At 46.9% G+C, this 25,667-nt stretch overlaps 1 protein-coding gene and 1 long non-coding RNA gene across 5 annotated transcripts in view; both read right to left on the bottom strand.

Moving 5' to 3' along the window:
* Nucleotides 1-1,081: 1,081 nt before the first annotated feature.
* On the bottom strand, nucleotides 1,082-2,231 carry LOC136023552 (uncharacterized). The gene is made up of 3 exons (XR_010616636.1): nucleotides 2,066-2,231; nucleotides 1,683-1,759; nucleotides 1,082-1,139 (listed from the first exon to the last, which is right to left on the bottom strand). It is a non-coding gene; the product is annotated as an uncharacterized LOC136023552 (long non-coding RNA).
* Nucleotides 2,232-6,805: 4,574 nt separating this feature from the next.
* Nucleotides 6,806-25,667, bottom strand: part of RAP1A (RAP1A, member of RAS oncogene family) — a 36,987-nt gene continuing 18,125 nt past the window's right edge. For 2 of the 4 annotated variants that reach the window (XM_065698705.1, XM_065698706.1), the window contains exons 3-10: nucleotides 25,307-25,377; nucleotides 21,510-21,593; nucleotides 18,530-18,598; nucleotides 17,147-17,203; nucleotides 15,612-15,752; nucleotides 12,078-12,221; nucleotides 8,819-8,934; nucleotides 6,806-7,540 (exon numbers count right to left, since the gene is read on the bottom strand). In XM_065698705.1, the coding sequence (XP_065554777.1) occupies nucleotides 8,848-8,934; nucleotides 12,078-12,221; nucleotides 15,612-15,752; nucleotides 17,147-17,203; nucleotides 18,530-18,598; nucleotides 21,510-21,566 (555 nt within the window). In that variant the 5' untranslated portion in view covers nucleotides 21,567-21,593; nucleotides 25,307-25,377 and the 3' untranslated portion in view covers nucleotides 6,806-7,540; nucleotides 8,819-8,847. Of the gene's footprint in view, nucleotides 7,541-8,818; nucleotides 8,935-12,077; nucleotides 12,222-15,611; nucleotides 15,753-17,146; nucleotides 17,204-18,529; nucleotides 18,599-21,509; nucleotides 21,594-24,469; nucleotides 24,492-25,306; nucleotides 25,378-25,667 lie in introns of those variants that run through there. The other 2 variants (XM_065698708.1, XM_065698707.1) reach the window with 2 other exon arrangements.

The raw sequence follows: 25,667 nt of genomic DNA, 5'->3' as shown, positions 1-25,667 counted from the left end.
CACCTTGGCTCTGCTCGACAGATTAGACCGGATAATCCCGGTGCTTTCTGCAGCCCTTGGGATCTTTGCTCTCGCCGGGTTTACGGCTGTCTGAGCACACACAGGGACCTGCACATAGGAACGGGCTCAAAGATCCCGTCTGGAACACCCGCACCCAGCAGCACCCGGAGCCTCGCAGCCCTGCAGCTCTGTGTCTAGACACCAGCATCACCCCGCCAGGGTCCCAGCTCCTGCACTGGAGGCAGGGATGGGGCGAGAGGCAATGGGGAACAACCTGCTGGGATGAACCGGTGCTCCTGGAGCAGCACCTCGGGCCAGAGCCTCACTGAGTTACGCTCAGCACAGCCAGCACAGCCAGCTCTGCACCGCCTGCCCTGGGGAGCCCGAGCTCCATCCCGAGAGCATCAGGACTGCAGGGCCATGCAGAAAGCCCTCACTGGGCTCCAGGGGACCGTTCCCTGCAGGCTGATGCAGGGTGGGGGCTGCCTGGCTTGCCCCACGCCACCCTGCAGCTCCCATTGCCCTCAGAGCACACGTTTGCATCTGGAATGGTGACTTGGCACCGGAGCTGCCTCCTGTGCCTGTCCCGGCAGTGCCAGAGGCAGGAGCTGAGTGCAGGATGTAGCCCAAAGCAGGGCCTGGTCCCTGCTTAACCATGTACAGGGACCACTATGGCCATGCAGGGACAGGTAACACCAGCCTGGCCTCAGAGCACATGGGGCCAGGCTGAGAGAGCTGGGCTGGGGCAGCCTGGAGAAGAGAAGGCTCCTGAAGGGGAGACCTGAGAGCAGCTCCAGTGCCTAAAGGGGCTGCAGGAAACCTGGAGAGGGGCTTGGGACAAGGGCCTGCAGGGACAGGCCAAGGGGAATGGCTTGAACCTGCCCGAGGGGAGACTGAGATGAGCTCTTAGGCAGAAGCTCTTCCCTGTGAGGGTGCTGAGGCGCTGGCACAGGGTGCCCAGAGAAGCTGTGGCTGCCCCATCCCTGGCAGTGCTCAAGGCCAGGCTGGACACAGGGGCTTGGAGCAGCCGAGGGTGCGAGCAAGAGGCAGAAGCTTCTCCCCCAGACCCCTTCTCACTTACTTGATGAAGTAGAAGCCCCCGTGCACTGTGGTGTCCACCTCCCAGCCTCGGGGCAGCCCTGGAAGGAGAAGGCAGAAGCAGGGTCACCCTCATCGCCCCATGAAGTCATCGCCCTCCCCACTGTCACACCAAGGTCCTGCTTCACCGGGAGCAGCCACAGGGAAGGGCAGAGGAACACGGGCAGGGACCTCCAGGATGCTCCTGACCCTTTGGGGATGCTCCCGACCCTTTGGGGATGCTCCCGACCCTTTGGGGATGCTCCATCCTGCCGTGGTGGGTTCCTACATGCTCAAACTGCATTTTTAAAGCAGTTTGGGTCCCCTCTCCATCAGTGACAGGTCTGAGACCACAAAAGAGTCTCTCTGCTGAAGGAGACTCTTAAAAGCGCCTCCCAAAACCCCCTCTCATGCTGGATACCCCATGTCCAGGAGATGGGGCACGGCCGTGCGCATCATTCAACTCTTCTCAACCCTCCCCACGTTCAAGGCTCAGCTTTTTGGGGTCTCCATTGCATTGCTGGGGGCTTTCACTCCACATCTCCAGCTTCTGATGCCTGGGGAAGGCAAAGGGCACCCACCAAGACCCAAGAGCCGTCCCTTACCAGCACAGGAGAAGTGCCCGCTCTGGATGGAGTAGCCTGTGCTGGGGTGCACCCAGCTTGTGGACTTGGTCTCATCGCTGCGGAAGACAAGGATCGGGGATGTCAGCACCCAGGGAGCCCATTCCCATCACCAAGGGTGACTTTTCCAGACAAAGGAATGGAAGGATCAGGTTTTAGCATCCACCAGGCTGGGGCAGCAGTGACCCAAGGAGAAGAGGGGTGGAAGAGAGATGAGTGTGAGATAGGAAAGCAGCCAAGTGCAAAGGTTTGCAGCAAGGGGTACCCCTTGTTCCCATCCCTACTAAGCCCTCCTACCCCCTGCATCCCCCCCAGCACCCCCCTTACACCCCAGTTCAATCCCCATCCCACAGCCGGGACTGTACTTGATGAAGAAGACGCGTCCATCCCCGCAGACGCCGTAGGTCCACCTGCCCGGCAGGTCCAGCCAGTCGATGTCATCCCCCATGGGGACAGCAACGGGGGGGGCTCAGGCACAGAGCGGGGCCAGCACCCGGCTTGGGATGTGCCCAAGCACTCCGGGTCCCCTCCGCTCCGAGCTTCCACCCGGGCTCTGTTCGCTGCGGATAACCAAGGAGGGAGGGAAAAGGAAAGAATTCCCAACCAAACCCATCAAGTTAACCCCCTCGGAGCCGGGCTGACACCCTGCCTGCGAGCCGGGCTGCTGGGGCACAGCTCTCCCCATGACTCTGCAGGGCTCAGCCCGTCACGGCTTCCTCCCGCCGCTGCCTACTCGGTGTAATTACCACCCATTAACTCGGGGTGAGTAATTACGGAGTTGTTACTTCCCTCTCCTGTTCCTTTCAAACAATGGCAGGTTCTGCTGCCCCGTCTGATGTCGCAGCCAAGCCCAGGCTGTATGTAGGGCACCCTGATGATTATCTGCAGCGCTTTCGGAGCTGCCCGGTGGGTATTTTCTCTCTGCTTCTTCTTTAGCCCTCAATTAAACGGCTTTTAAGGGGAAAGGTGGGGTCCGGGTGGCTGCGAAGGAGGCAATTGCCCTCCTGCCTCAGCGGCGCCTTGGCAAAGCTTCTCATGGCACAAGAAGATGCTGGGTCAGGCCTCAGAGGTGGCAGGGAAGGAGCTGGTCCCCACAGTGGGGAGGAAGGGGCTGGTTCTGCTCGGCTGGAGCTCATTCCTCACATCAGAGCAGTTCCCTGCCAGGGTTCGGGGAAACCAGTTCCCCTGCAGCCTCAGGAAAGCTCTTCCTGTGGTTCTTTGAACACCGGGTGAGAAAAACACGTCCGGTGAGTCCCAGCGAGCCCATCACAGAGCATCGGAAGGGACCCTGGTGTCGCAGGGAGCGATGCCACAGGGCTGGGCATTCCAGACACTCCATCCTGTGTCCCACGCGTGCCATGGGTCGGACTTGAGGAGGTCACAGGCTCCCGTGGCTCACCGGAACGACATTGTGCGTTGGGGTTTGCAATACGGGGCTTTTTGCCTGGTGGGAACAGCCTGACACAGAACCTGCCCCGGTTTGACCCCAGTCACACCACTGCTATCAGTTACCATCAGTGAACCCATCCATAGAGCATCAATCACCTCCGGATTAATGACCACAGGAGCCCCGGGGCGATGCTGCTGTGATGCACCCCAAGATTAGGGGCCCTGCTGTGCTTCTCCTGTCAACGCTCTGCCTCCATGGAGCTCAACACCCAAACCATAGCAAAGAATAATGCTCAGTGCTTAAAGCAGCTCCATGCAGTGATGCTGCACCTCAGAGCAACTCAAAAACAGGCGCTGGGGATGGAACTGCTTCTATTGTGCATTAAACCATCACCCCTTGTCCTATCGCTACAGTCGCTGACTAAGAGCCCCTCTCCAGCATCCCTATAGGCCCCCTTCAGACACTGGAAGCTGCTCTGAGGTCTCCACGCAGGTTCTCTCCTCCAGGCTGAGCAGCCCCAGTGCTCTCAAAGGCACAGCGAGTGCAGGGCCCTGCCACGCTCCGAGCTGCGGTCAGGAGGACGCCTGTCCCCGGCTGCTCCTCACACCCAGCCCATTGCGGGTCACCCGCCCTGCCAAGGGAGCCAGCAGCGGCCGAGCAGCATCCCTGCGCGGGTCACGCATCAGGAATGTCACAGAACGGGGCTGTGGTTGCGCTCACCCCACCTCTGCCCATCCCTCCACAGGGGGCTGGGTGGCCGTGGGCTCTGCAGCGGCCCTGGGCTGGTGGCCGCGGTGGTTGTGGCTGCGCATCCCTGCGCTGCGGTGCGGTTCTGGCACCATCTCCTGGACAAAAGCCTTCTCCATCAACCAGGCCCGAAATGCAGCTGCAGGGCGAGCCCTGTGCTCCCATAGATGCAACCCGTGCGTTGTGCCTCCTGCCCGGCTGTCAATAGACGACACTGTCCCCTGTAAGCTGTCATCTCCTCGCTCTTTACCCCACAGACTGCCCATACGGGGACACCACGGCCATCGCACCCCTGTGCTTTGTGATGCTGGACAAGCAGGATTTGCTCCTTCCCATCTTTCCCAGCGCAAGCACCGAGCCCAGTCAGCACCTCAAGCGAAAGAGCTGCTAAGCAGAAAAAGGCTAATTGCTTCCTATCCTTTTTATGTCTGGTTGTAAACTGCTTGTAATTTGATAGATGGTGCCAGAGAATGCTGCTGCTGGGGTTGCTGCTCCATAGCACAACGCAGACACCCAGATTGCAGGCAGACGTTTAACAGCCTTTTATCACCAGAATAACACGTTTCCCACCAGCACAGCAGCCCAGCGCTCCCACATCCATCCCCAGCACTCCCAACCCGCGTTACCATAGCTCCAGCATGGAGAGGTGCCAGCAGAACTTCCCTCCGGCTCTAGACGGGAAATCTTTACACCCTGCTTCCCCTGTGCCGAAAGCCTGGCTTCACTTCACATCTGAACCAGGTCCGGAACCTCAAACAGCGAGCCTAGAACAAGGAGGCTGCATGAGAAGGGGGCAAGGTGCTGAATCCAAATGGCCCTGGTGCTGGGTCTTTGTCTCTTCTCAACACAAAGTCCCTGCGAGAGAGCTGGGCCCGTGTCCCAACCACTCGCAGCCCAAGGCTGCTCTTTGCATGCAAAAGGGCTGCAGTCTGCAGCTATTTTCTGTTCCTGGTTCCTGGAGTGCCTCCGCTCCGGGTGATGGGGAAGGAAATGGGGCAGCGGCTCCCACAGGCAGCGAGCAGCTCCCACTGGGTGTCACACAACAGCGGGGTAGGAAAAGCTGCTCCGGTGCAGCTGCATCCATTACACAAACCACAGACCCATCAGCACCAAAGCCCTGTTTCCCAAGCAGGACCTCTCTTTGCTCTGCAGGTATCGGTTATTCACCGTGGCAGCAACTTTCCCTTTGTACCTGTGGCAAAGCCAGCTTTAAGGTCCCTTCCAACCGAAAACAGGCTGGAACTCTCTAACTTGAAAGCTCGCCCTGCAAAGCATGACTCCAGAAGAGGTGTGACCAACCAGCGGCCCTTGATCTCATTCCAGACATTCCTGCACCATGACTGTCCCACGTGGAGCAGCGATAGTGAAACCAGGGACTCAACAGTGGCACCTCAGATCTGTCTCAGTGCAAAGCCTGAAAATGCTTCCAACCCCTCAAAATACCTTCAAACCTGTGCAGTGCTCATCATACTTCAAGTTACACAAACTAAGGAGCAAAGGAACCCCAAACCTCAACACTCTGCTCCAATTAGGGCAACAAGAAGTGACTTACACATCACCTACACATGGTGAGCTCCGCAACGGTGCCACCAACATAGCAACCAACCATTGCTTTACCCCCTAAAACTCCATCTGTCTACTGGAGTGCTCTCAGGCATCCCAGAAACCAGCTTCCAAAGTGCAAACATCAAGCCCCTTCTCCTAAGCCTATGGTGCCAGGAATGAAAGCTGGTGCTGGAAAAGAGACCTCTAGCAATCCGCATGTACATTAAAATCACTTTATTACTACAATAGTCTTACATTTGGTAAAGATAACCAACCTGTAAATACCATGGTTCCGCTCCTCCTGAAAAAGGAAGTGCCTAGGAAGGTTGAAGACAACCAGATAAGTAACTACATTTGTCCTAGTAGCCTGTAAGTAGGAAGATGTTTTCATTACTGTCGTTCAAATGTTTCCATCCCATCTTGCTTGGGCTGCACTTCGAGCCTGGAATCTCCGTAATTCAGCTGCATCAGGAACAAACAGCTTTAGGAAAACCCATTTATAGACATTTCTCCCCCCTGGTTTCCAGTAAAAAGCTACACAACGCACCCAGCAACAACCATTCACCATCTCTTGCATTTAGATTCCCCATTCCAACAACCAGGACAAAGTCCGGCCTGTTTTCTCCACCGTGAAGATACATTTCTCTTCTCACACAAAAGTGAAGCAGGAGCAAGTCCACCAACACTGCAGGAACTCATCACACCGAGGATAGGATTTGGACCCCACAGCTCCCAGAGGCAGTTCTTTTACTTGCATATAGACAGGAGGATGGAGGCTGAGCACCCATGGGTGTCTTCAGATCCTGCTCTTTTAAACTTTATGAAACCAACAGGTAGTGAAAAGAAGCAAACCCAAAATGAAACTAAAAGCGCCTTCAGCTGAACGTGCAGCTCAGGGGACGTTGGTCCCATTTGGCCTAAAACCCACACAGCAAATACCTGCTTTATGAAGCCGTATTTAGACAGAACCAACTTTCAACTGCACAGCTTTATGAGGAGATACTGACCAGGAGAGCATCACCATGAGGGTTCATTGTGGGCTTCTGCCCGGCAGGTGGCACTGTCAACACAGGGATTCCATCCCTAAAGCCAGCATCCTGCGAGCCCAAAGATCATCAAAGCCAGACCTTGACACAGGATTAAACCAAGTTTGTCCATATAAAAGTACAGAGGGAACATCTGCAGCTGAATACCATCTTTAACCATTCAAAAGAAGACACAAAAGTCATTAAAAGCAGCCCTCTGGAGCGTGTGATGGGATGAAATGCATCCAACAAGGAGGGTGCGTGAAGACATGGCATCAGCCTAACAACACACTGGGGGTACCTGTCGTGACAAAGGATCTACCAGAAGGGAAGAGGAACTCACAGCACACGGATAAACCCCAAAGCCTGGAAACCGCAACAAAAACACAGAAACCAAATGAAAATGTACTAAAATTTAATCATTCATAAAAGCTGTAATTTAATCTGTGACAGTAAAACACAAGAAGCAATATTAGAGTTGGTTTAGTATATTATATATTTTTGCTTTTAAAGCCATAGAAATCAGTTATCCCAGGGTTTTCTTTTTTTTCCTATAAAAGACCCATTTTTCCAAAGCATTATGCACAAACATTTTTAATTAGAATATAATGGCAGAATGAAAATAATGATATTCTGGAAACTTTTAAATATAAAATGAAGTCAATGACTCAAAAAGTTATTTGTTGCAGTGAGTGCAAAGGGAAATTTCAGGGAATAGAGATCTATAGTTACAGATATAAAATATAATGGTGGGACATTTTTAGTGCTTGATGGGGAGAAATGACGAGAAAATGGTCAATATGAAGTTTTAATTATAGAAGCAATATCTACCATTTGAAATGCATCCATGCTCCTTTGTATAATCAGACACTAGAGTCAATGATATTTATGTTCACTTCTGTTAACTGCTATTGCAAAGGAGGAGTACTATTGTCTTAAATTTCCAAGAGATATACACAGAGCAATTTCTTTTCCCAAGGGACTGTGTGCAAACCAGGTTAAGATCTCAATTCTTCTCATAGTATATAAAAAACAGGAGAAGCTTCTTCAGATATGTGATTCATTTCCATAAGGTTTTGAAGTCGGGAATGCTGGCACTTTCCATGTAGGCAACAGTTCTTCATTCCTGCAATCTAGAGAAAGCGAAAAACTAGTATGAAACATAGATGGAGGAGGGATGTTTCTCAGCCTATGGATGAGATGAATGAGCTCAAATACAAGCCTGAAGCCTTTAGCCAAGCTAGTAAAACCACACAGCATTTCAGCAGGAAGAGCTTATCTTCCCCCAGTGCTGGGGTTTGCTCCTGCCACCTTCTGAGTTCACAAGTACAGCTAGAAAAGACTTTGGAAACTATTAACTCCCCAAAACAAGCTCTTGTTTTATCATGGCTGCAGCAGAGCTGTGCCAGCCCCCACCCTGGCTTTCTGCTGTGATAATGAAAGTGCCCTTCCCATCCATCAGGCACAGCCTTCAAGTGCAGTCTGAATTCAGCAAAGGATGCACAACTGGTGGGAGAGGGTTTTCATCTTTTAGATGGAGGAGATGCTCTTAACATCTAATGAACTGGAGATCTCCCCGGGCCCTGCTCCGCCTGTAACAAGCAGGCAATGAATGGGGCAGAGATTTACAAAAGATGAGGGAGACCCTGAAATATTCTGACCATGTGGAGCAGATCAAAGAATCCCAGACTGGTTTGGGTTGGAAGGGACCTTAAAGCCCATCCAGTCCCAATGCCTACCACGGGCAGGGACACCTTCTACTACAGCAGGTTGCTCCAAGCCCTGTCCAACCTGGCCCTGAACACTAAATTCAGATTTATCACCTACAGAACAGGAAAAGCCTCTTAAGACCTGCTCTTCAATTTCTTTTCCTAAAGCCATTGATTCCCCACAACCCTAAGCTATTATTTTCTGGCATTCAAAGCTCAAGGGTGAGAGACTTCTCAATCAATAAAGCACAAGTCGTTAGAAGCCAGGTTAACTGCATAGCTCCACTTACCCTACTCAATCACAGCTAGGCTACAGAAATGGCCATGTCCAGCATGAACTTCAGCTCTAACACACTAACAGCTCATGGGGGAGGCCTAGGTGTTATTTCCCCCCAGACCTGAAGCTACAGAAATGCTGTTTTCTTTAAGGAGTGCAACAGAACAGCAGTTGCAAGCACACCAAGTACCCTGCCAAGATACACAGGAAGATTATTTATAGCCATGTCCAACCTGGGGATGGTTTTTTTGGTTTCGTTTTGGGCTGGATTTTTTTGGGTGGGCAGCTTTTTATTTCTGTGCGTTGAAATCCATGTCCCACCCTTTCAACTTGCAACTGTCAGCAGAGGGAAGGAAGAGGAGCGAGTCCGCTCTCTGTTGGCATCTGATTGCCCGAGCTGTAGGTAGAACTCAGACAGCTCTTACCTGGCTCAGAGCTGCTGCACGATGGGAGTCTAGAGCAGCAGACATGATTTCTTTTTAGGCTTCTTCTTTTCCACTGGTGTTTTCCTATTTATCTGTCTGACCAGGTCATAAAAGATCTGAAAATGAAAAACACAAACTGAAAAATCAAAGTGATAAAACACGATGCAAGTGTCCAAATCTGGAAGCTGATACTCCTTCCTGGTGGCTGCAGCTGGAGAAATTCCATTAAACTGCTTACATTTCCTAAAACACGGTTTTCCATGTTTTTTTATGGAACAGGAGAGCACAGAGCTCACATCAGTGTGCAGAATGCAAGGGAGCTGTAAACTCACATCCTGCAGCACACAGCTTTCTCCTTCAGGCTGTGCAGGACCAAATGCTTCAGAAGAGGACAGCAATGGAATGGCAACAAATCCCTTGCTTTGGAAAAGTGGAAAAAAACTGGGGAAGGACAAAATGTCTTTTAAAAGACAGGAATAACATCCTCAAGGATCATCATCTCCGCAGAGTGCTGCTAGGCCAGCAGCGTGTTCTCTCTGTAGGGAAAGGCATCCCTCTTCCTTGGCTTCCACCTTCAAAAACGGTCTTCATTCACCCGCTGCATAGGATGCACTGCTCATTTTCCTCTTTGCCAAACACATCGGAGCTGTAACCACCTCACTTCTTTGCCTGCTCTTTTGGGTTTATTAATAAAATTACCAAGGAGAAGCAAAACATGTGCTCTGAACTCCGGTGTTTCCAGAAGGGGATGCTTACAAGGGCCTCTTTCAGCTGCAGGGACGAGTTTCTTGTGAGCCCTTCTGCTGCGAGTTGTTTTCCCAGCAATACTCGACCCATTTATAGCAAAATGAGCTTTGCAAAAAGGCTTGCAGCCAGGTCATGGTATTGAGGAGAAACATTTAAACCTTCAGAAGGCTCCACCCTTGTCCTTGTTTACTTTTTTCCTTCCTGGAGTGGCTGACAGCTCACAAATACTTGTTGATTCCAAGGAAATTCAGAAGACAAAGAAATAGTTTAGAAGAAATGGCAACAACTGGAAACCCAAGGTTTTCTGACACACTTTAACTGGTGCGGAGTTAGAGTTTCAAAGGAAATGAAAACGATGGTGGCTTTAATCAAGCTCTTATGTAAAATACAGCTCCTTGCCTAAGCTTACTGCTGCTGCTTTCTTCTATCAGCAAAAACAGCCGTTTGTATTCTCCAACGGACACAGTAAAGATGAGGTACAAAGAGATAGGTTTCTTCTCCAGAAACTATTAATAAGTGGCAGCATCTCTGCTGGTATAAACCAGCTTTCAGTATTTAAGCCTTTATAAACAAGAGCCAAGATGATTTGAATGCGATCACGATGTGCAGGAAGAGTCACTATCTGGAGGCACCAACCGTCTATGCTCCGGCAGATGAGACCTTTGAATGTTTTGAGGTAGAATCTCCTCACTTTCCAAGGGCTAAAGTAGTGGAAAAATCCCTCTGAAAACATAAGTTAGATCATTTAAGTGCGAGCACTAGGAGTGCAGAAGTCTGTAACAAGGTTTCAGGAATGCCACTGTCCCTAAGAAGAGTCAGTGTGGTGCAAGAGCATCACATATGTCACCAAAAAGACATTTGAGGTGCTGCTACTGAGATCAACTCTGTAGTAAAAGCTTAGCATCTGGATGAAAGGCTTGCTTCACTTCCAGCAAATGCACGCAGAAATCTCCCTTTCACCTAGATTTTAACAAAGATAGAAGTGCAAAAGTAGGGAAACAATAGAAAACACTGCCCCAGCCCAGGAACCAGCAGAACAAATGAATAACCAGCAGAGTCAGTTGCTTGATTCATGGCGTTTCTCCTCTTTGATTTCCTCGGCTTTTATGCTTTTCCATAATTAGACAATATAAATTGGTATAAAACCAAAAAATTAAGATCACAATAAAACCAAAACCCAATCTTCCAGATAATAATTTCCTTCTTTCTGATCCGAGCCTCACTGGAGGCAGAGACCTGACAGGGAAACAGACAGACACAGGATTCACACATTAGGGATGGCTGTAAGCTACAGGCATGCATTGCCTCAGGACAGCTCCGTGTTCTGCCTCCTGGAGAACCCCTTCTCCCACACAGCTCTCAGGGGCTTTAAGGCACTTTTGGCTAATGGGAGGTCAGCCTCTGCCACAAACTGTGGAAATACAAATAAATCAGCTTGTTCTGCTCCACAGCAATGTGTTTGGGGACTGAGCCGCTAGTTTCTTCATTAGCACTCAGTTTTACTACAGCTCAGACACAGAAATCCCTCCTGGCAGGAGTCTAGCTCAGCGAGCTATATTTACCAGGTTAGATTAATGCACACTAGAGCAAGGCTAATCCCAGCCACAGAAGCTGCAATTCAGGCAGCCTGGAGCTCGCTTCCCGTTCAACAGAGCAGATACAGAGCCGCGCAAGTCCCACCGGCTGCCAAGTTAACGCTGGGTCCAGTCCAAGATCCTACTGCTCCTGCTTATCACACAGCCTCCTCAACGGTCCCAGTTATCTCCTGGCACCAAACCTCCTATGCTCAGTGGGGTCACCTTAGCTTTTGTGGCTGGAAACCTGGCCTCTGTCACAGTCAGATAATTCAGAGCAGAGCATAAAAACTTGGTGCCTGATGTCAAGCAGAGCTCCTTTAGCAGAGCTGAGCTACCCCAAGCAGCAGCTGAAGGCACACCAGCTGCAAAGGTGTTTCTCATTTAGACACAGGGAAATGCTTAGACAGATAGATGCTTGCACGCACCCTCAGTAAGTCAGTGGCATGCAACAGGAGGTCTCTGATGGGATGCCTGCCTGAGCAGCCAGACGTAGCAGGAATGTGAAAAGCAAATACTTCAAAAACAACAGCCAACACCATGCAACATGACAAGTACAATGGGGCATAACCCATGTTCTGAATAGCAGCAGCAGCTATCTTGAAAAAGTATACTTTCCAGACAAAGTTCATCTAAGATAAGAGTCATCCAGTTAACTGGGCTTGCTCAGGACCCTCTGCTATTCATGTCCCCTGACGCAAGCCATAAAAATCACTCACCTGGAGAAGCCACTCACTCTTTACAGAGAAAAAGGAGCAGATCTCCTTAGAACAAACAGAAAGCAGTAGCTAAATACACTGCATCACAAGCCTTTCTTAAGCTGAGACTTCAGAACCATCCTGAATCTTCCCAATTAAGAAATATATGAAGGATCCCATGCTGATTTAATGCAGCGTTCATGCTGAAGTAGGAAAGACAAAGGAACAGCCTATAGTTACCTCATTAACGTTGATTTTAGACTTTGCAGATGATTCTAGGAAGGCACAGTTACACCACTGTCTTGCTAAGTTCTGACCCTGTTCTTTCCCGACTACACGCTCTTCCTCCAGGTCACATTTATTGCCAACCAGAATCATTGGAACCTGGAGAGGAGACAAGCAAGAACAAGAGATACATCAGCAATTTCATGTACAACATTGTGGCTTCCAAAGGCATGTGAGGAGGGCAATATAGACACTATGAATGCCAATACAAATGAGAGGTTCAGGAGAGCTGACAGCCTAGAGTGGAATTTAGATGTCTGCTGGGAAAAGGCTGAACTAAGTCCATACTATTGACATGCTGGTTCACTAAGAATTAAACACATAGGGGACACTATAAAACCCAACAGGCATATTTCAGCACAATCTTCAACCAGTAAAGTTTTATCTTCAGGTCTCTACATCCAACATCATTCTAGTAAAAAACAACACAGTACTGACATGTAGGAAGGTTGGACTTCATGATCTTAAAAGTCTTTTCCAAACTATTTGATTCTATGGTTCCATGACTTTCATGCCACAGGACACTAAACTGCCTGCCAGCTTAGCCCATTTCAGTCAATAGCACATACAGCACGTGTCTGAAGACACACATTGGATGTTTCAGCCCTTCCACTTGTCTTGTCAACCTGCTGTCAAACCACACAACAATAAATGGAAACACCTTTGAAAAGCTCTGCCCTAGACAGGGAATGAAAAGGAGTATTCTTGTGCAGCCAAGAAACCCCATAGCCCTGTGCACAGGAACACCTGCCCTTCTCACTTCCTGTGCCTGACAACTGGGGGCTTACGTATGGATTTTGGAGCTTGCTTTGACGACCTGCATCTCACAGATCTCAGGGGATGATACAGGCAGAGCAAAGGTGGATTCTGAAGCAGGAGACCACAGATGATGAGCAGGACGCACTGCGGTGCTCTGTGTGCACACAACAGCATCCTGTTTCCCTTATGTTATGTAGAAGTAGAAAAGAACTGCTGATAATGGGTGTGCACCCCGCTCCATTTCCTGAAGCATTTAATTCTTTGAACAGAAAATGAGTACTTTCCAGCTGGAAAATAAATCATCATCCACTTCCTCTGGCAATTTACAACATGCTGTATGTTTTTAATCGACTTCTATGTTCATATCTGTAGTCTCTTCCAGATTCAACTACACTCCAGATCCATTTTTGTGTTTAAAACTCACAGCCGTACTGATTAGAAAATGACCACACTTTTATTTTGGGGAAAATAAGGTTTAGTTATTACATCAGAAACCTGAAGTCACAATACAGATGAGGCACAGCCAAAAGCAGCTTATTTCACATCAGAAAACAACGGGATATTTATAACTTAATCCCATTCTCTACAGTTGCCTAGATAAGAGAAATTCTCTGACACCAAAACATAGACATGTTAACATTATTTTCACATGTTAACACGCGAAATAGTAAGAGAAAAAAAGTGATATTTAGATGGTTAAACAGGACAGGTTTGAAAGACCTGAAATACTGCGTAAGGTTATCTCAAAAGGTAGTAACTGTTTATTAGAGAGCCAAAACCGGAGTCTGATGAACAACTAGCTTTTGATCCTCTACCATTTCATGCAGAAGACTGTAACTTAAACTTTGTTAGATGTACATAACTTAATGGCTTAAGTACTAAGGTTTTAAGAGACACGGTCTGAAACTACAGGAAAGAGTGCATTTGCCTAACTCAGCAGAACACAGCTGAAACGTTCGAAGCGTTCTCAGGCTTGGATTCAACAAGTAACATCCCCCCTAACACAAACCAGAAATGCCTTGTAATAATTAAATCACTGCAGTAAAAACGAAAGCAAGTCCCTGCTGCCCGATGAACTTGACCAGCTTACGGTGCAAATTCCCCTCCGGTGAGTGCAGCCGAGCCAAGTGCTGGGCTCTGACCGGAGGCTAATAAAGGACTCGTGTTACCAGGGATTTATGCAAGCATAATCCTTACCTAAATGGAAATCAGTTTTGCATAAATAGAGGTTCAGCTTGTTAAACGAAGGAGGGAACCAAAGCCATTCAAAACAAGGTAATCAGGATACGGGACAAAGAAGATCCAAGGGAAAGCAGCAGCGTGGGGAGGGTGCTTCAGCCCCAGAGGAGCGGAGCTGCGGGCTGGGTTCATCCCACCCTGGTGCGCTCAGCTCATTGCTCAAACTGCATTTTCCTGAATGCCTATTTAAATACAATACACATGGCTTAGTGAGGATTTGGCCTAAATTCATGTCCCTGCCCTGTTTGCCTATTTCACAGTGCAGGAGGGCTGCACAGAGGCAAGGGCTGTGAGCAAGAGGATGCTGCGGCTTCTACAACCCCTCTGGCGAGCACCAACACAACCCAAAGCAATCAGTGTCAAAGGCAAGAGCTACCTTGAAGCTCTCGGTGTAAAAAACCAAGCATTCTTTTCCACAGTCCTCAGGGCAAACCTTTGAATACATTACCAACTGGTAGGCAAAAATAATTTCAACTTCTTTTGGAGGAAGTCTACATATAGAGAGTTCCCACACATCTCCACCAGCCACAGGGCTCCCTCCAGCCTCGCTACATCACACGCTTCAGAAATTAAAAGCCAAAGAGTTCCAGTTACAAGAGCTGGGGCCCAAACTGGAAATACAGTCAATGGTTTTCTTCTGCCAAACAGGACTGAATGCAAACCATCTTAATGTTGCTCTCCATTACTTAAAAGTTGCCCAGAGAAGCTATGGCTGCCCCATCCCTGGCAATGTTCAAGGCCAGGTTAGATGGGGCTTGGAGCAAGCTGCTCCAGTGGGAGGTGTCCCTGCCCATGGCAGGGGGCTGGAGCTGGATGAGCTTTAAGGTCCCTTCCAACCCAAATCAGGCTGAGATTCCATGAAAACTACAACCTTGCATGAGTAGCTAAGACTCTTTCAGAGTCTCTTAATGATTTAATTCATTCATTCTTTGGGTTACAGATCCTGTCAAGAGGCAGAAGGAACAAAGAAAACACCGAGAGTTTAAAAGCCTTGGACCATGAGGGTGGTTTGCAGAGCACCAGCACCATTCACAGGGACATACGGGTCCATAGTGCAAAGCTGAACCCTCCCTGCTCACACATGCCTGTCATGGGAGCAACAGACCACAGCCACTAATCCTTCAGCATCCTCCTTTCCTTCAGAAAAGGGACACGCGTGTTTTCATACAATAATCCAAAATCCCATAAAAGCAGAGTTTGGTCAACAGCTGAGAAGTTGCTCTCCATCAACTCCCACCATTCCCAAAGACTCTTAGACTTCCAGAAAGTCTGGAAATGAGAAAAATATGGGTTCATTATACCCTTTAGCAGGTGCTGGACCTCAGATAACAACACTGGAAAGAACCAACACCACTAAGAAAACTTACTTCAGTATAAAACTTTACTGTACAGCAAAGAATATTCTGGGAAGGAAATGCTGCTCACAAATCCCTGCATGTTTTCCTACAAACACACTTAAACCATTTACAGAAGAAAAAACATTCTACTTACATCTTCAGTGTCCTTAACCCGTAAAATCTGCTCCCGCAGGTCCTGTAAGTCGTTAAACGTGGACTGTGCTGTTATAGAATATACTAGTGCAAACCCTTGGCCGTTCTTCATATAGAGATCCCTCATTGCTGTGAATTGCTCCTGTAATCAAACAGTTTTAAAAGCAATTAGCTACTGAATGCAGTGAACATTTACAAAGGAATATTTTTACGGTAATGGAGGCAAGAATATAGTACTGTACAGTATGCATTTCCATTTTACCCCTTACAGAAATCCACCACAGCATGCAAATTTAATAAAAGCATTAACACATCCCTTTCCCTTTGGTTTTCTTCTTCCCAACAGAGATACAGGCTCCTTGAAAAAATGGGAAAAAAGAACAAAAGCGGCAATAAAACTACATCTCTACAGACTGCTGTATGCCCCAAGCCATAACACAAGGTGTTAAGATTTGGCTGACATATTTTGTAGTGCTCTTCCATTTATTTTCTGCTATGGTGTTAAACACAAGTCTGCCGTCAGACCAATTTCCCCAGGCAACAGACATGGAGTAGAAATTCAATTCCTGCTCTAGCACGATACTGGAACAGGCCTTGGTGTCACAGCCTCACTATTGAATTGTGAGCACAACAGGGTGGGAAGGCACTGCCTGCTCACCTCTGAACATACACAACTATATGCTACTCATCCCTAGCATGAAAATGGCTTAAAGGTTCAATGCAATGAAAAGGAAGAGCAGGCTGGAAAATCTGTACCAGCTGAGAGCTGCCTTTGTTCAAGCTTGTCAAAGGAAGCTTTACCAGAACCACGTAACAATGATTTCTGCTTCCACGCCTTTGCATTGCTGTTCGTAATTTTCAAAGCTTTCTAAATAAAATCTTTTAGGAAGCATGTCCTCCCCTGTGATGTGCACTCAACCATTACAGGGCTGTTTGTTTAGCACGGTGACAACACTGGTATGGCAAAAGGAGCTGCAGCACAGCCCTGGCTGCAGGCTGGGAGGCCATTGGCCTCCTCAAGCAGCATAAAACAAGAACAGGGAGATGCCACCATGGTAAGGAGTATTCTGAAATCCTCTCCATGTAGGCTGAGGAGGCAATCCCTATGCATTGCCTGGAAATGGCTTCAATGTGTCTCTGTATTTTGGACACTTGCAAAATTAACATGTAAAATGATTCTGTGTCAGTATGCTGATAGTGAGATGATGGTGGATGGCAGTGAAGAGGTGAAGGGCAGGGGAACCACCCTTATATCCCAGCACTAAGGCACCGGCTGGGGAATGGGTTCACTGTGCTGCTGGCAGGGCTGCAGGCAGCTCTCACCACACTGGGGTTTGGGTCATTTAACAAAATCATTCAATTTAAATTACTGCATAGAATCCCAGCCTGGTTTGGGTTGGAAAGGACCTTAAAGCTTATCCAATTCCAACCCCCTGTCACAGACAGGGACACCTTCCACTAGAGCAGCTTGCTCCAAGCCCTGTCCAACCTGGCCTTGAACACTCCGTACCAATTAGAAAAAGGAATTGTACTTACTGTCCCTGCTGTATCGAGGATTTCAAGCATACACTGTTGACAGTCTACTTCCACTTGCTGGGGAAAAAAGGGAAGAGACAGTTAAAACTGAAACAGGACAGGCAAGAGGAATCTCTGCTTTATTTATACTTGTACCACAAAGCCAGCCTCCTGCACTTCCCCTAAGTGCTAAGAGAGGAGCTGCTATTAGAGGATTAGTTATACCCCAAGCCAGGCATTTGGGTCAGCTCACTTATGCTCCAGTACTCTGGTGATTATAAAGGCTTAGAAGAGCCACTCATTGTAAACATCTCAACTTAAGTGAGGTCATAAACATCTCAACTCAATCCACCCTAAAACTCAAAGGACCTCAAACTTTCATTTTTCTTTGCTGCTGGGATGAAGGGAGTAAGGAAGAAAAGACAAAGCAGAAAGTTTAGTGATCCTCACTGTTTTGGCTTAGCAAATCTTCCACTCACTGAGCAACGTCTCAGATGCAACAAGGTTAATGCCAGGGAAGTCAGATAAATTTAACAGCTGAACTCAGACCACAATTTACATTTAATTATCACAGGCACAAATGTCACCAGTTTTTGTTTTATGTTTTGGTGCCTTTAATTATGGTAGCACTAATGCTAATGTGTAAAACAATGGGTTACTTGACATCAGTGGAGTGAAGAAAGCAGCTCTGTTGATAGAAATGCATAACGTGACAGTGTCAGGGACGCTGACGAGGACTTCTGCTCAGCAATTACAAGCCTGCATCCAAAACAGCCACGAAGAATTTTATACGGCTCCAAAGCAAGCAGAATGCATTTGAACTAAATGGCAAAGCAGCCATGGTGTATAGATCTCCTACAGCAACTTCTACAGATCGCAAATATTGGTATCTTTATGTTTTGAACTAATAATTCTATGTCAAATCACAGCAAATAGATCCAAGTGGCAGTCTGCCCCTTGTTTGGTTGAGCTGTTCCTATCCCCAGGCATCAACCAGCACTGGCAGGAGATTGCCAGTACACTTGTCTGCCAGCCCATACAGCTTGCATCCCAGTACAAGTGAAGACACAAGCAAAGAGTGGAGAGTTGCAGTCTCCAACTGCCTCAACTTGAGGCATCAAAGACAGAGTGAAAGCTCTTGGTTATATGCAGTAACAGAGATTTAATCCTCCTGATAAATAGAACTAAGCTAGTGAAGTACGCCATAAAGCCGCAGGAAACTATCTGCATGAAACCGTTTCCAAGGCTGATGCTTTTCTACACATCGCTTTCCTGCTGCAATGTTGTGCAGCCGTAAGATGTGCTCAGAAAAGAGCCTTCCTCATTCCAATGAGCTTTTGCTGCATTGTTAAAAAGGAGCAAGCTCTATGAGAGTTGAAAGAAATACAAATGCTGTTATTTTACCTTTCTGTATGAATCTTCTATTGTTGGATCATATTTTTCAACAAATATTCCCTGAACAAACTGTACAGTCTGGGGAGAAAGGAAAGAAGGAAAGAATTAAGTGAACTGAGCACAATCAGTAACATTGACCGAGAAGCGCTTTATAAGAAAGTAACATCACAACAACTACTCCACACTGTGAAAATTCAATAGAGAGAAGGAGAGAAAAAGACCTAAGTTTTCATTTCTTTTATATAAGATTCGTGTACTTCCTGTTTCAAGAATCACTTTATTCAAGCACATTTTCATAGTGTTGTCTGAAAAATTGCCTGCTTGCTTGTTCACAAAGGATGCTACCCTCAAAAACGCCTTTCTTTTAGTGCCTGTGACTTCAGAAGAATAAAAATCACCAAATTTGGAAGGCTTGCAATTCAATCAGAAGAACAGGCAAGCTGTACACTGTGGAAAATCCACGTTTCAATGCAAATCACAGTAGAGTTCCGTGGAGCTACTCTGGATTACATGCCCAGAGCACAGACATATTTCAGAGCAGCAAGTTAAATCTGGAGTGTCTCCAGCTACTCAATTTGTATTAACCCATTAAAGGAGGAGACATCACTCGTTTCTAAGAGGAAGCCTTTCTTCCCCTTTGTAATTATTCAAAGCCAATTTACTCTAAACACTCCCCATCAAGTTGTCATTTGGACAAGGCCCATCTCTGGATGTCCAAGCTCTGTACGTGACCTGCTTTGTCTCCTGTCACTCTGCAGCTTTACTCATCCTCTGCAAGGCAAAGCTTTTTGCTCCTTCTCACCCCGTGTCTCCACCCTCTTACCTACAATAACCTACAATAAGGTGGCAATACAGCACATGGGTGTCCCAGGTATGGTTGGTGGTTGTAAAACAAGGTGGTGGTGGTCTGTAAAACTAAGTGCTAGGATCCCAGCACTTAACTCTATCTCTTTAAAACCACAAACAAGGGGTTTAGTACAAATCCTGCAAAGTCACTACCTGGTTTGAGCTGTGTTTTTGGACAGAAGGCTAAGATTTTTCTGCAAGAGGGTTCACATTTATCACCCAAGTGCTTGCAAGCTTTCAGAGGGGCATATGCCAGACACATGCAGAACATCTCGCTGTGTGCTGGCAACTGAGCAGTTCCTCACAGTTTGCTTTCTTTTAACATAAGAAGAAAAGATTTCTAGTACTACCTCATTTAAAAATCATCCTCCATCACTAAATAAACCTACCTTACACTCTAATGATTCAAGCCTTTGCTTCTCCAATATTTACTTGTCACACTGAATGGTTGTCCCAGGCTGCCCTTTAGATAACAAATCTCAGCAAAATCACTGTAAGATACCGCTATTAACTGTATGTAAGACACCTGGATACTCTCAGCAATACCGTTTAGCCACTGACACTCCAGAAGATATTTACCCTTATTAGAAATGGAGAGAAAATTACCATACAGGAAACAAACTGCAAAACAACTGTGCCTTAATGCCTGTGAAGGATTTTCTGCTGTCCTGCCATCATTACCCAAAGGCACAATCAGCATCATATTGGCACAGAAGAGTTAAAGCAGTAAGGAGGATTTGCAGTGAAACAACACCATATTGTAATCTACGCTCTCAATGAAAACACAGAGCTGAACACCAGCCTCTTTGTTAGACAGTTTAGCTTCTATAGCTCGAAGAAAGACATTTTAAAGTGACCTCTCTAAGATTTTAAATCCCACCTTGCAACCTCTCCTTGCTAATGCTTTTGAATAAGCAGGCAGTCACCTTGAAAGCTAAATATTACCCACTCTTAGCTACTAATTGGCACTTACCGTGTGCTGTTACAAACATAATTGATCCATGCTGCATATGAATTACAATATATGCTTACTTAGCACCTAGGTTGTCAAGAAGAATGTAACTTTTGTTTACCAGACTGAGTATTTGCATTTCAGCTATTGAAAAGGCCAGTGATGAATGCTGACTCAGACTGCACATCACAAGTAACGAAATTCAAGTATGTCAGATGCTGAGTAATTTTTATGTACAGCATAAGCGCCTTATTTTACCTAGTGAGTAAAACATCACATAACAAAAGCACAATAATCAAGGGGACGCTGGTGCAAAAAGCAATACAGATTGCTTAGAAGAACAATTTTACACCTATATCTTGTGAAGATTAGGAAGGGGTCTCTGAGAGAGCGCATCAAATTTGACAGCTAACTGCATAATCTTTCCTCATGTTCATCTGGATTCTGCATACCAATCTGGATACCAAGATTACTAGGAGCTCATTTCAGTAGAACAAACAGTGCAAGAAGCAGTGTCTACAACATAAAGGGCTGGTCAGCTCTTATCATCTGCTGTGAAAAGGAACACAGTGCAGTTCCTTGTTTTAGATAACTTTACACTTGACCAGTTCTTTGGCTTTCTTGTTGGAGTGAGCTGCTTGACTGATCGGTGATAAATAGGTGGCAGAAATCTCTCTTACAATGCTTTACTATCAACTCTGCTATGTAAACCTCTTACTAGAAACAACACAAGTACTTAAGGAGTGCAAAGTGGCATCACCCTGTTCTTAGCCCTCTGCACTGCACACACTGGAGGTGACTTCTTGTTTTCAGCCCAGGCTGTTCACTCAGGTTCTATCCAGGATGGCAAACACACAGCCTTCAAGGTATGCAAGGCTGCAACTATCCCCTAACTCACTGCCATGCATGGCCACATGTCACTTGCCGTTTTAGTGTGGGTTAGGCTTTTAGTACTTAGACATAACCATCCAGTCATTTACAGTGTTATACCCATGCAGGAAGCAGAAAGTAAATGCTAACTCTTGTAACAGTGATTGCCTGCTGCTTCTCCAAAACCATGACACACATTCACAGCAGTGCAACAGCAGCTGCCTGGAAGTCAGGACACAAATACCCCAATGAATTTAATACAATGGGCTTATCTCATTGCAGACAATGCTTGAAGTTTGTGTACCACTTCCCACAACTCACCAAAGCGGACTTGCCCACACCTCCTGAACCAAGGACCACTAGCTTGTACTCACGCATGGTGTGGTCTGTTCAAATAGCCACGACCTGGAAAGCAGGAAAAGAGCCAACAGTTAAAAGCTTACCCTAAATTTGTAAAGGGTACAAATTTACGACATTGTCTTCTGAAAGTAGCAACACGCTCCCCTTCTCCAAGTACTCCTGAGAGCAAAAAGCTCCTTAGTAACAGCTACACATGGGTTTTACAAGTTTAGATAGCTGCTCTTACAGCCTAAGCATATATGAGATGCCCAAAGCTGAACCTGTTAGCCTGCTGGGGCTTGGAGAGGAAGAGGATGAATACAGCATGGCACAAACACAGCCCCAGCCACACACACACACACGCTCCCAGCTGCCTGTCCTCTGCATTCTCCACATTTTACAGCAGAAAACAAAGAGTATCAGACCAGAAAATTACATCACAAAGATGCAAGCAGAGAGGTTTCGTTCTCCCACCCACCCCCAGCAGGAAAGGATGTAGGTCAGTACTTTTTCTCTGGAAAAGGTCAGGCCTAACACACGCCTGCCAAGGCAGAACCTCTCTGCTTGCCCAAGCAGGGACTCTGCCTTTTTATGGCAATCTCACAACTCCCTCAACTCACAACGCAGCACCAGAAACCTTCTCATTCTCCTCGAGATTCCCTGACAAATAAGGCAAATGACAAAGCCGGTGATAAACATTTTACACTATGTTTATAGTATAAGCCAAGCCGGGCTGTCCCTATCAACCCAGCTCAAGCAAACAATGACCTCAGCAGCTAATTATCTTCCCCCCTCTTCCCCCAGCGAGATAGCGCTTTCTTCCCAAGTAAGGCTTCAGAAACATGAGTGCTATGAGGCTGGGCAAGCTGCATGTCTCAAAGGCATTTCAAACCAACGTTGCCACAGGATTTATGGGTTCCCTGGCTCCAGTGTGAGGATTGCTCTAGCAATAAATACATACTAGAGGTAGTTTGATGGAGAAATTGTCGACTATCGTTAACAACAGCCTGCGAAGAACAGGGATTGTATTTTCTGGACAACTCCCTAATGATCTGTGTCTCAAGTTTATATAATCATTAAATCAGGGCTGGTTTCCCCCCCCCCATCATTTCAATTCCCAAAGGAAAGCTGTAGAGTCAAGAGGAAACCCACGTGCGCACCCACAGCTGCTGAACACGTTACTGGAGACCCTGCCCAAACATCCTCCTTTTAACTCTCACTCCTCAACCACAGCATGTTTTATGGTCTAAACGTATAAAGAGAAGTAAAAAGATCCCCGTGTAGCTGGAGAGGGGCATACAAATTCTGCAGCTCGTTCAGCACAACGTGAAGCTCATTTTTAAGTCAGGAGAACAGAAATACAGGGCTCACCTGCCTGCACTGAGGCTTTCTTCAGTCACGTAACCAAGCTGCCTTTCCCTCACCCAAGCCTTAGAGGGGGAATAAAGCCAAAGCTATCAGCAGCAGCCCTTAGCTTTAAGCACCTTGGGGTGGTTTTTCTTCAACTCTTGTAGCCTACATAAGCTGCAGCTGCTTAACTTCATAGAAACTGTGAAATGAAGTCAAACTGAAAGGGATTTTCCGGAATGGTAACTTTGAGTATCTGAAAGCAGAGCAAGCGATGTCTATGCACTCTAGTACACCGGCAACGTATTCGGTTAGAATTCTGGCAGCTGTAAGCTCTTCTGCTCGAAAAGTTCCCCAAGAAGTGACATTCACTTCCTTCCTTCCAAAAATCACGATTTTGCATGGGAAGGAGAGGGGAATTCCAATCAGCGATGATTTTCCCTATGATGAGCCTTAGGAATTAAAAGGCAGTGCATTTTTTACAGAGTATAAATCCAAGTTATTGATCCCCTTCATCTTCCTACACTTCCACAGCCTGGTCCACCTAAGAAAACCCAGAAAGCGATCAAGCTAAGGGTTAAATTTAGCTGTGAACTCTTTCACTTCTTATTTATAGTAAAACTACTTGTGGGAAAGTTTCAGCTGGGAGTTGTACAAGACCAACTTCTCATTTCTCCTCTAACGTATTTGCTGATTTCTTTTTTTCAGGTGCAACAGGAAGCCAAGATCCTGAAACCCTATTACTGAACCCTATTACTGAGCCTTCTTACTGCGAACCCCGCGCGCCTTAATTATCTTGTAGCTCTTTCACAAGTACGTTATCTGTTTATACAACATGAATAGAGTGCTCAAGAAATTACTATGCTGCATCCTAGCCAACTTTTCATTTGGCAACTGCTTATGCCCACCTAAATACAGTTAGACACAGTAGCATTCATTTCTATCCAGAGCTCTGTGTAGTGGAGTCGCACGCTGGGAAGCAACAGCTACGTTTCAAAAGGGAATAGCATTACGGGTGTTAAGTGTTTCTTTAGAGTCAAAAAAATATGATCGCTAAGGAGTGTAAAAACCCCTCAACTTTCAGTGTTGTTGTAAATGTTGTGAAACCGGTCTCATTACTTCCAACCCCTGCTATGAGCAGGGACACCTTCCACTAGAGCAGGTTGCTCCAAGCCCTGTCCAACCTGGCCCCAGGGATGGGGCAGCCACAGTTTTTCTGCCAGTGCCTCCTCACCCTCATAGTAAAGAATTTCTTATAATATCTCATCTAAATCAACCCTATTTCAGCTTAAAGCCAGGATTAATCTCTTCGTTTCCTTATTCTGCACCAGCAGCATCGCTTTGATGCTACTGTCACCAACACTGCCTGGGAAGCAACAGAAACAGACAGTCAGTTGTTCACAGCATCAGCACCAAGATGCTCAGCTCCTTCCTGAGGAAAGAAAGAAGGGCCCTACCCTGCGAACAGATGGAAAGGTGAAGACAAGACACAGTATATTTTGTTTAATATACAAAAGGGAAAGGAAATGCAGGCAGGATGGCAGAAGGATGCAAGCACAGATGAAGCTGAAACACAGCTCCGAGCACCCGCTCACCTGCATCTTCATCCAGGCAGCACTCTCACACTCTCCTAACAGCACAAATCGTCTTTCACCCTGTCGCAGCCGAGCGGCTGAATCAGGGGATGAAGAAGCAAAACTCTCAGGGTATTTCCCAACCAGCGGAAGCAGCCAGGCAGAGGTTGTGGGGAGGGTGGTGTGGGGAGAGGAGCCGAGGCCTTTCAGGAGATAAAGCTGATGCAAACATCAGCCTCTCTTGTTAAGAGAAGTTTCACCAGCTCATCAAGAAGTTTGTAATTTGGGTGGTGGGGCGAGAGAAGCATAAAGAAGATAACTGAACACAGCACTGGAAGAGAGTGGGTGCAAGGACTTCACACTGTGCACGCTGTGAACTGCAAACACCCAAGAACAATGTAATACACCTGAAGGAGGCAGTTTGGATGTATTAGTTTCCCCTTCTCCAAAACACTGATAGAGCTATGAGTAGCCGGAGGTGCACATATGCTGCTCAGTGCGAGGAAGACAGTGGTAAGAGCACATGGGCTGATGGTTTTGTATAACTTGAAACTCTGGCCATAACTGATGACACAATCTCCATCACGAAGACAACAAAAGACTTAAAAATCAGAGCACATTCTTGACTCAGCCTTAAAAAGCCTGGACTGTAATCACAGATCTGTATTTTGAGCTCTAGCAGAGGACACCAGGAAAGACAGAACACAAAGCATCCAAAGGGTTTCTTTTCCCTACTACAGGAAACCAGATTCAAGTAACCCTTATACCTTATTTATCCATTCAAAAAGTTCCCCAGCCTGTGTTATCACAGCTAGAAATTTCATTTGAAATATACAGAGCATATTAAACCCCTCCTACCTTGGCATAAAAGATCTCTCATCAGTGTTAGCAGCCTTACTGAAGGTTTTTCCAGGCTCCCTGACAAGGGACTGAAAGAAAAAGAAACGAAGAATTAATCAGTTTTCAAATGACAGTGTATGCAAGCAGCAAATCTCTTGATGCTTTCAGACCAAAACAGGCCTGTTACAAAATCTGCCCTTTGCCTTATCAATGGAGCTCTACGCAATGGCTGAACACTCAAATTGAATTGCCTTAGAAACAAGAACCCCAGCACAGTTTAACCTTGCCTCTAGGACAAGGAAAGACTGGGGGGAGAAGCCAATGGCAGAACACAATTTCCACTTGATTAGGTCATTAAAATTGCTTTACAAATTGGAGA

Source organism: Lathamus discolor, chromosome 19 (genome assembly GCF_037157495.1).
Source record: "Lathamus discolor isolate bLatDis1 chromosome 19, bLatDis1.hap1, whole genome shotgun sequence".
NCBI classification, from domain to species: Eukaryota; Metazoa; Chordata; class Aves; order Psittaciformes; family Psittacidae; genus Lathamus; species Lathamus discolor.
The sequence above is the reverse complement of the archived record's forward strand: the minus strand, read 5'-3'. Positions and strand labels throughout refer to the sequence as shown.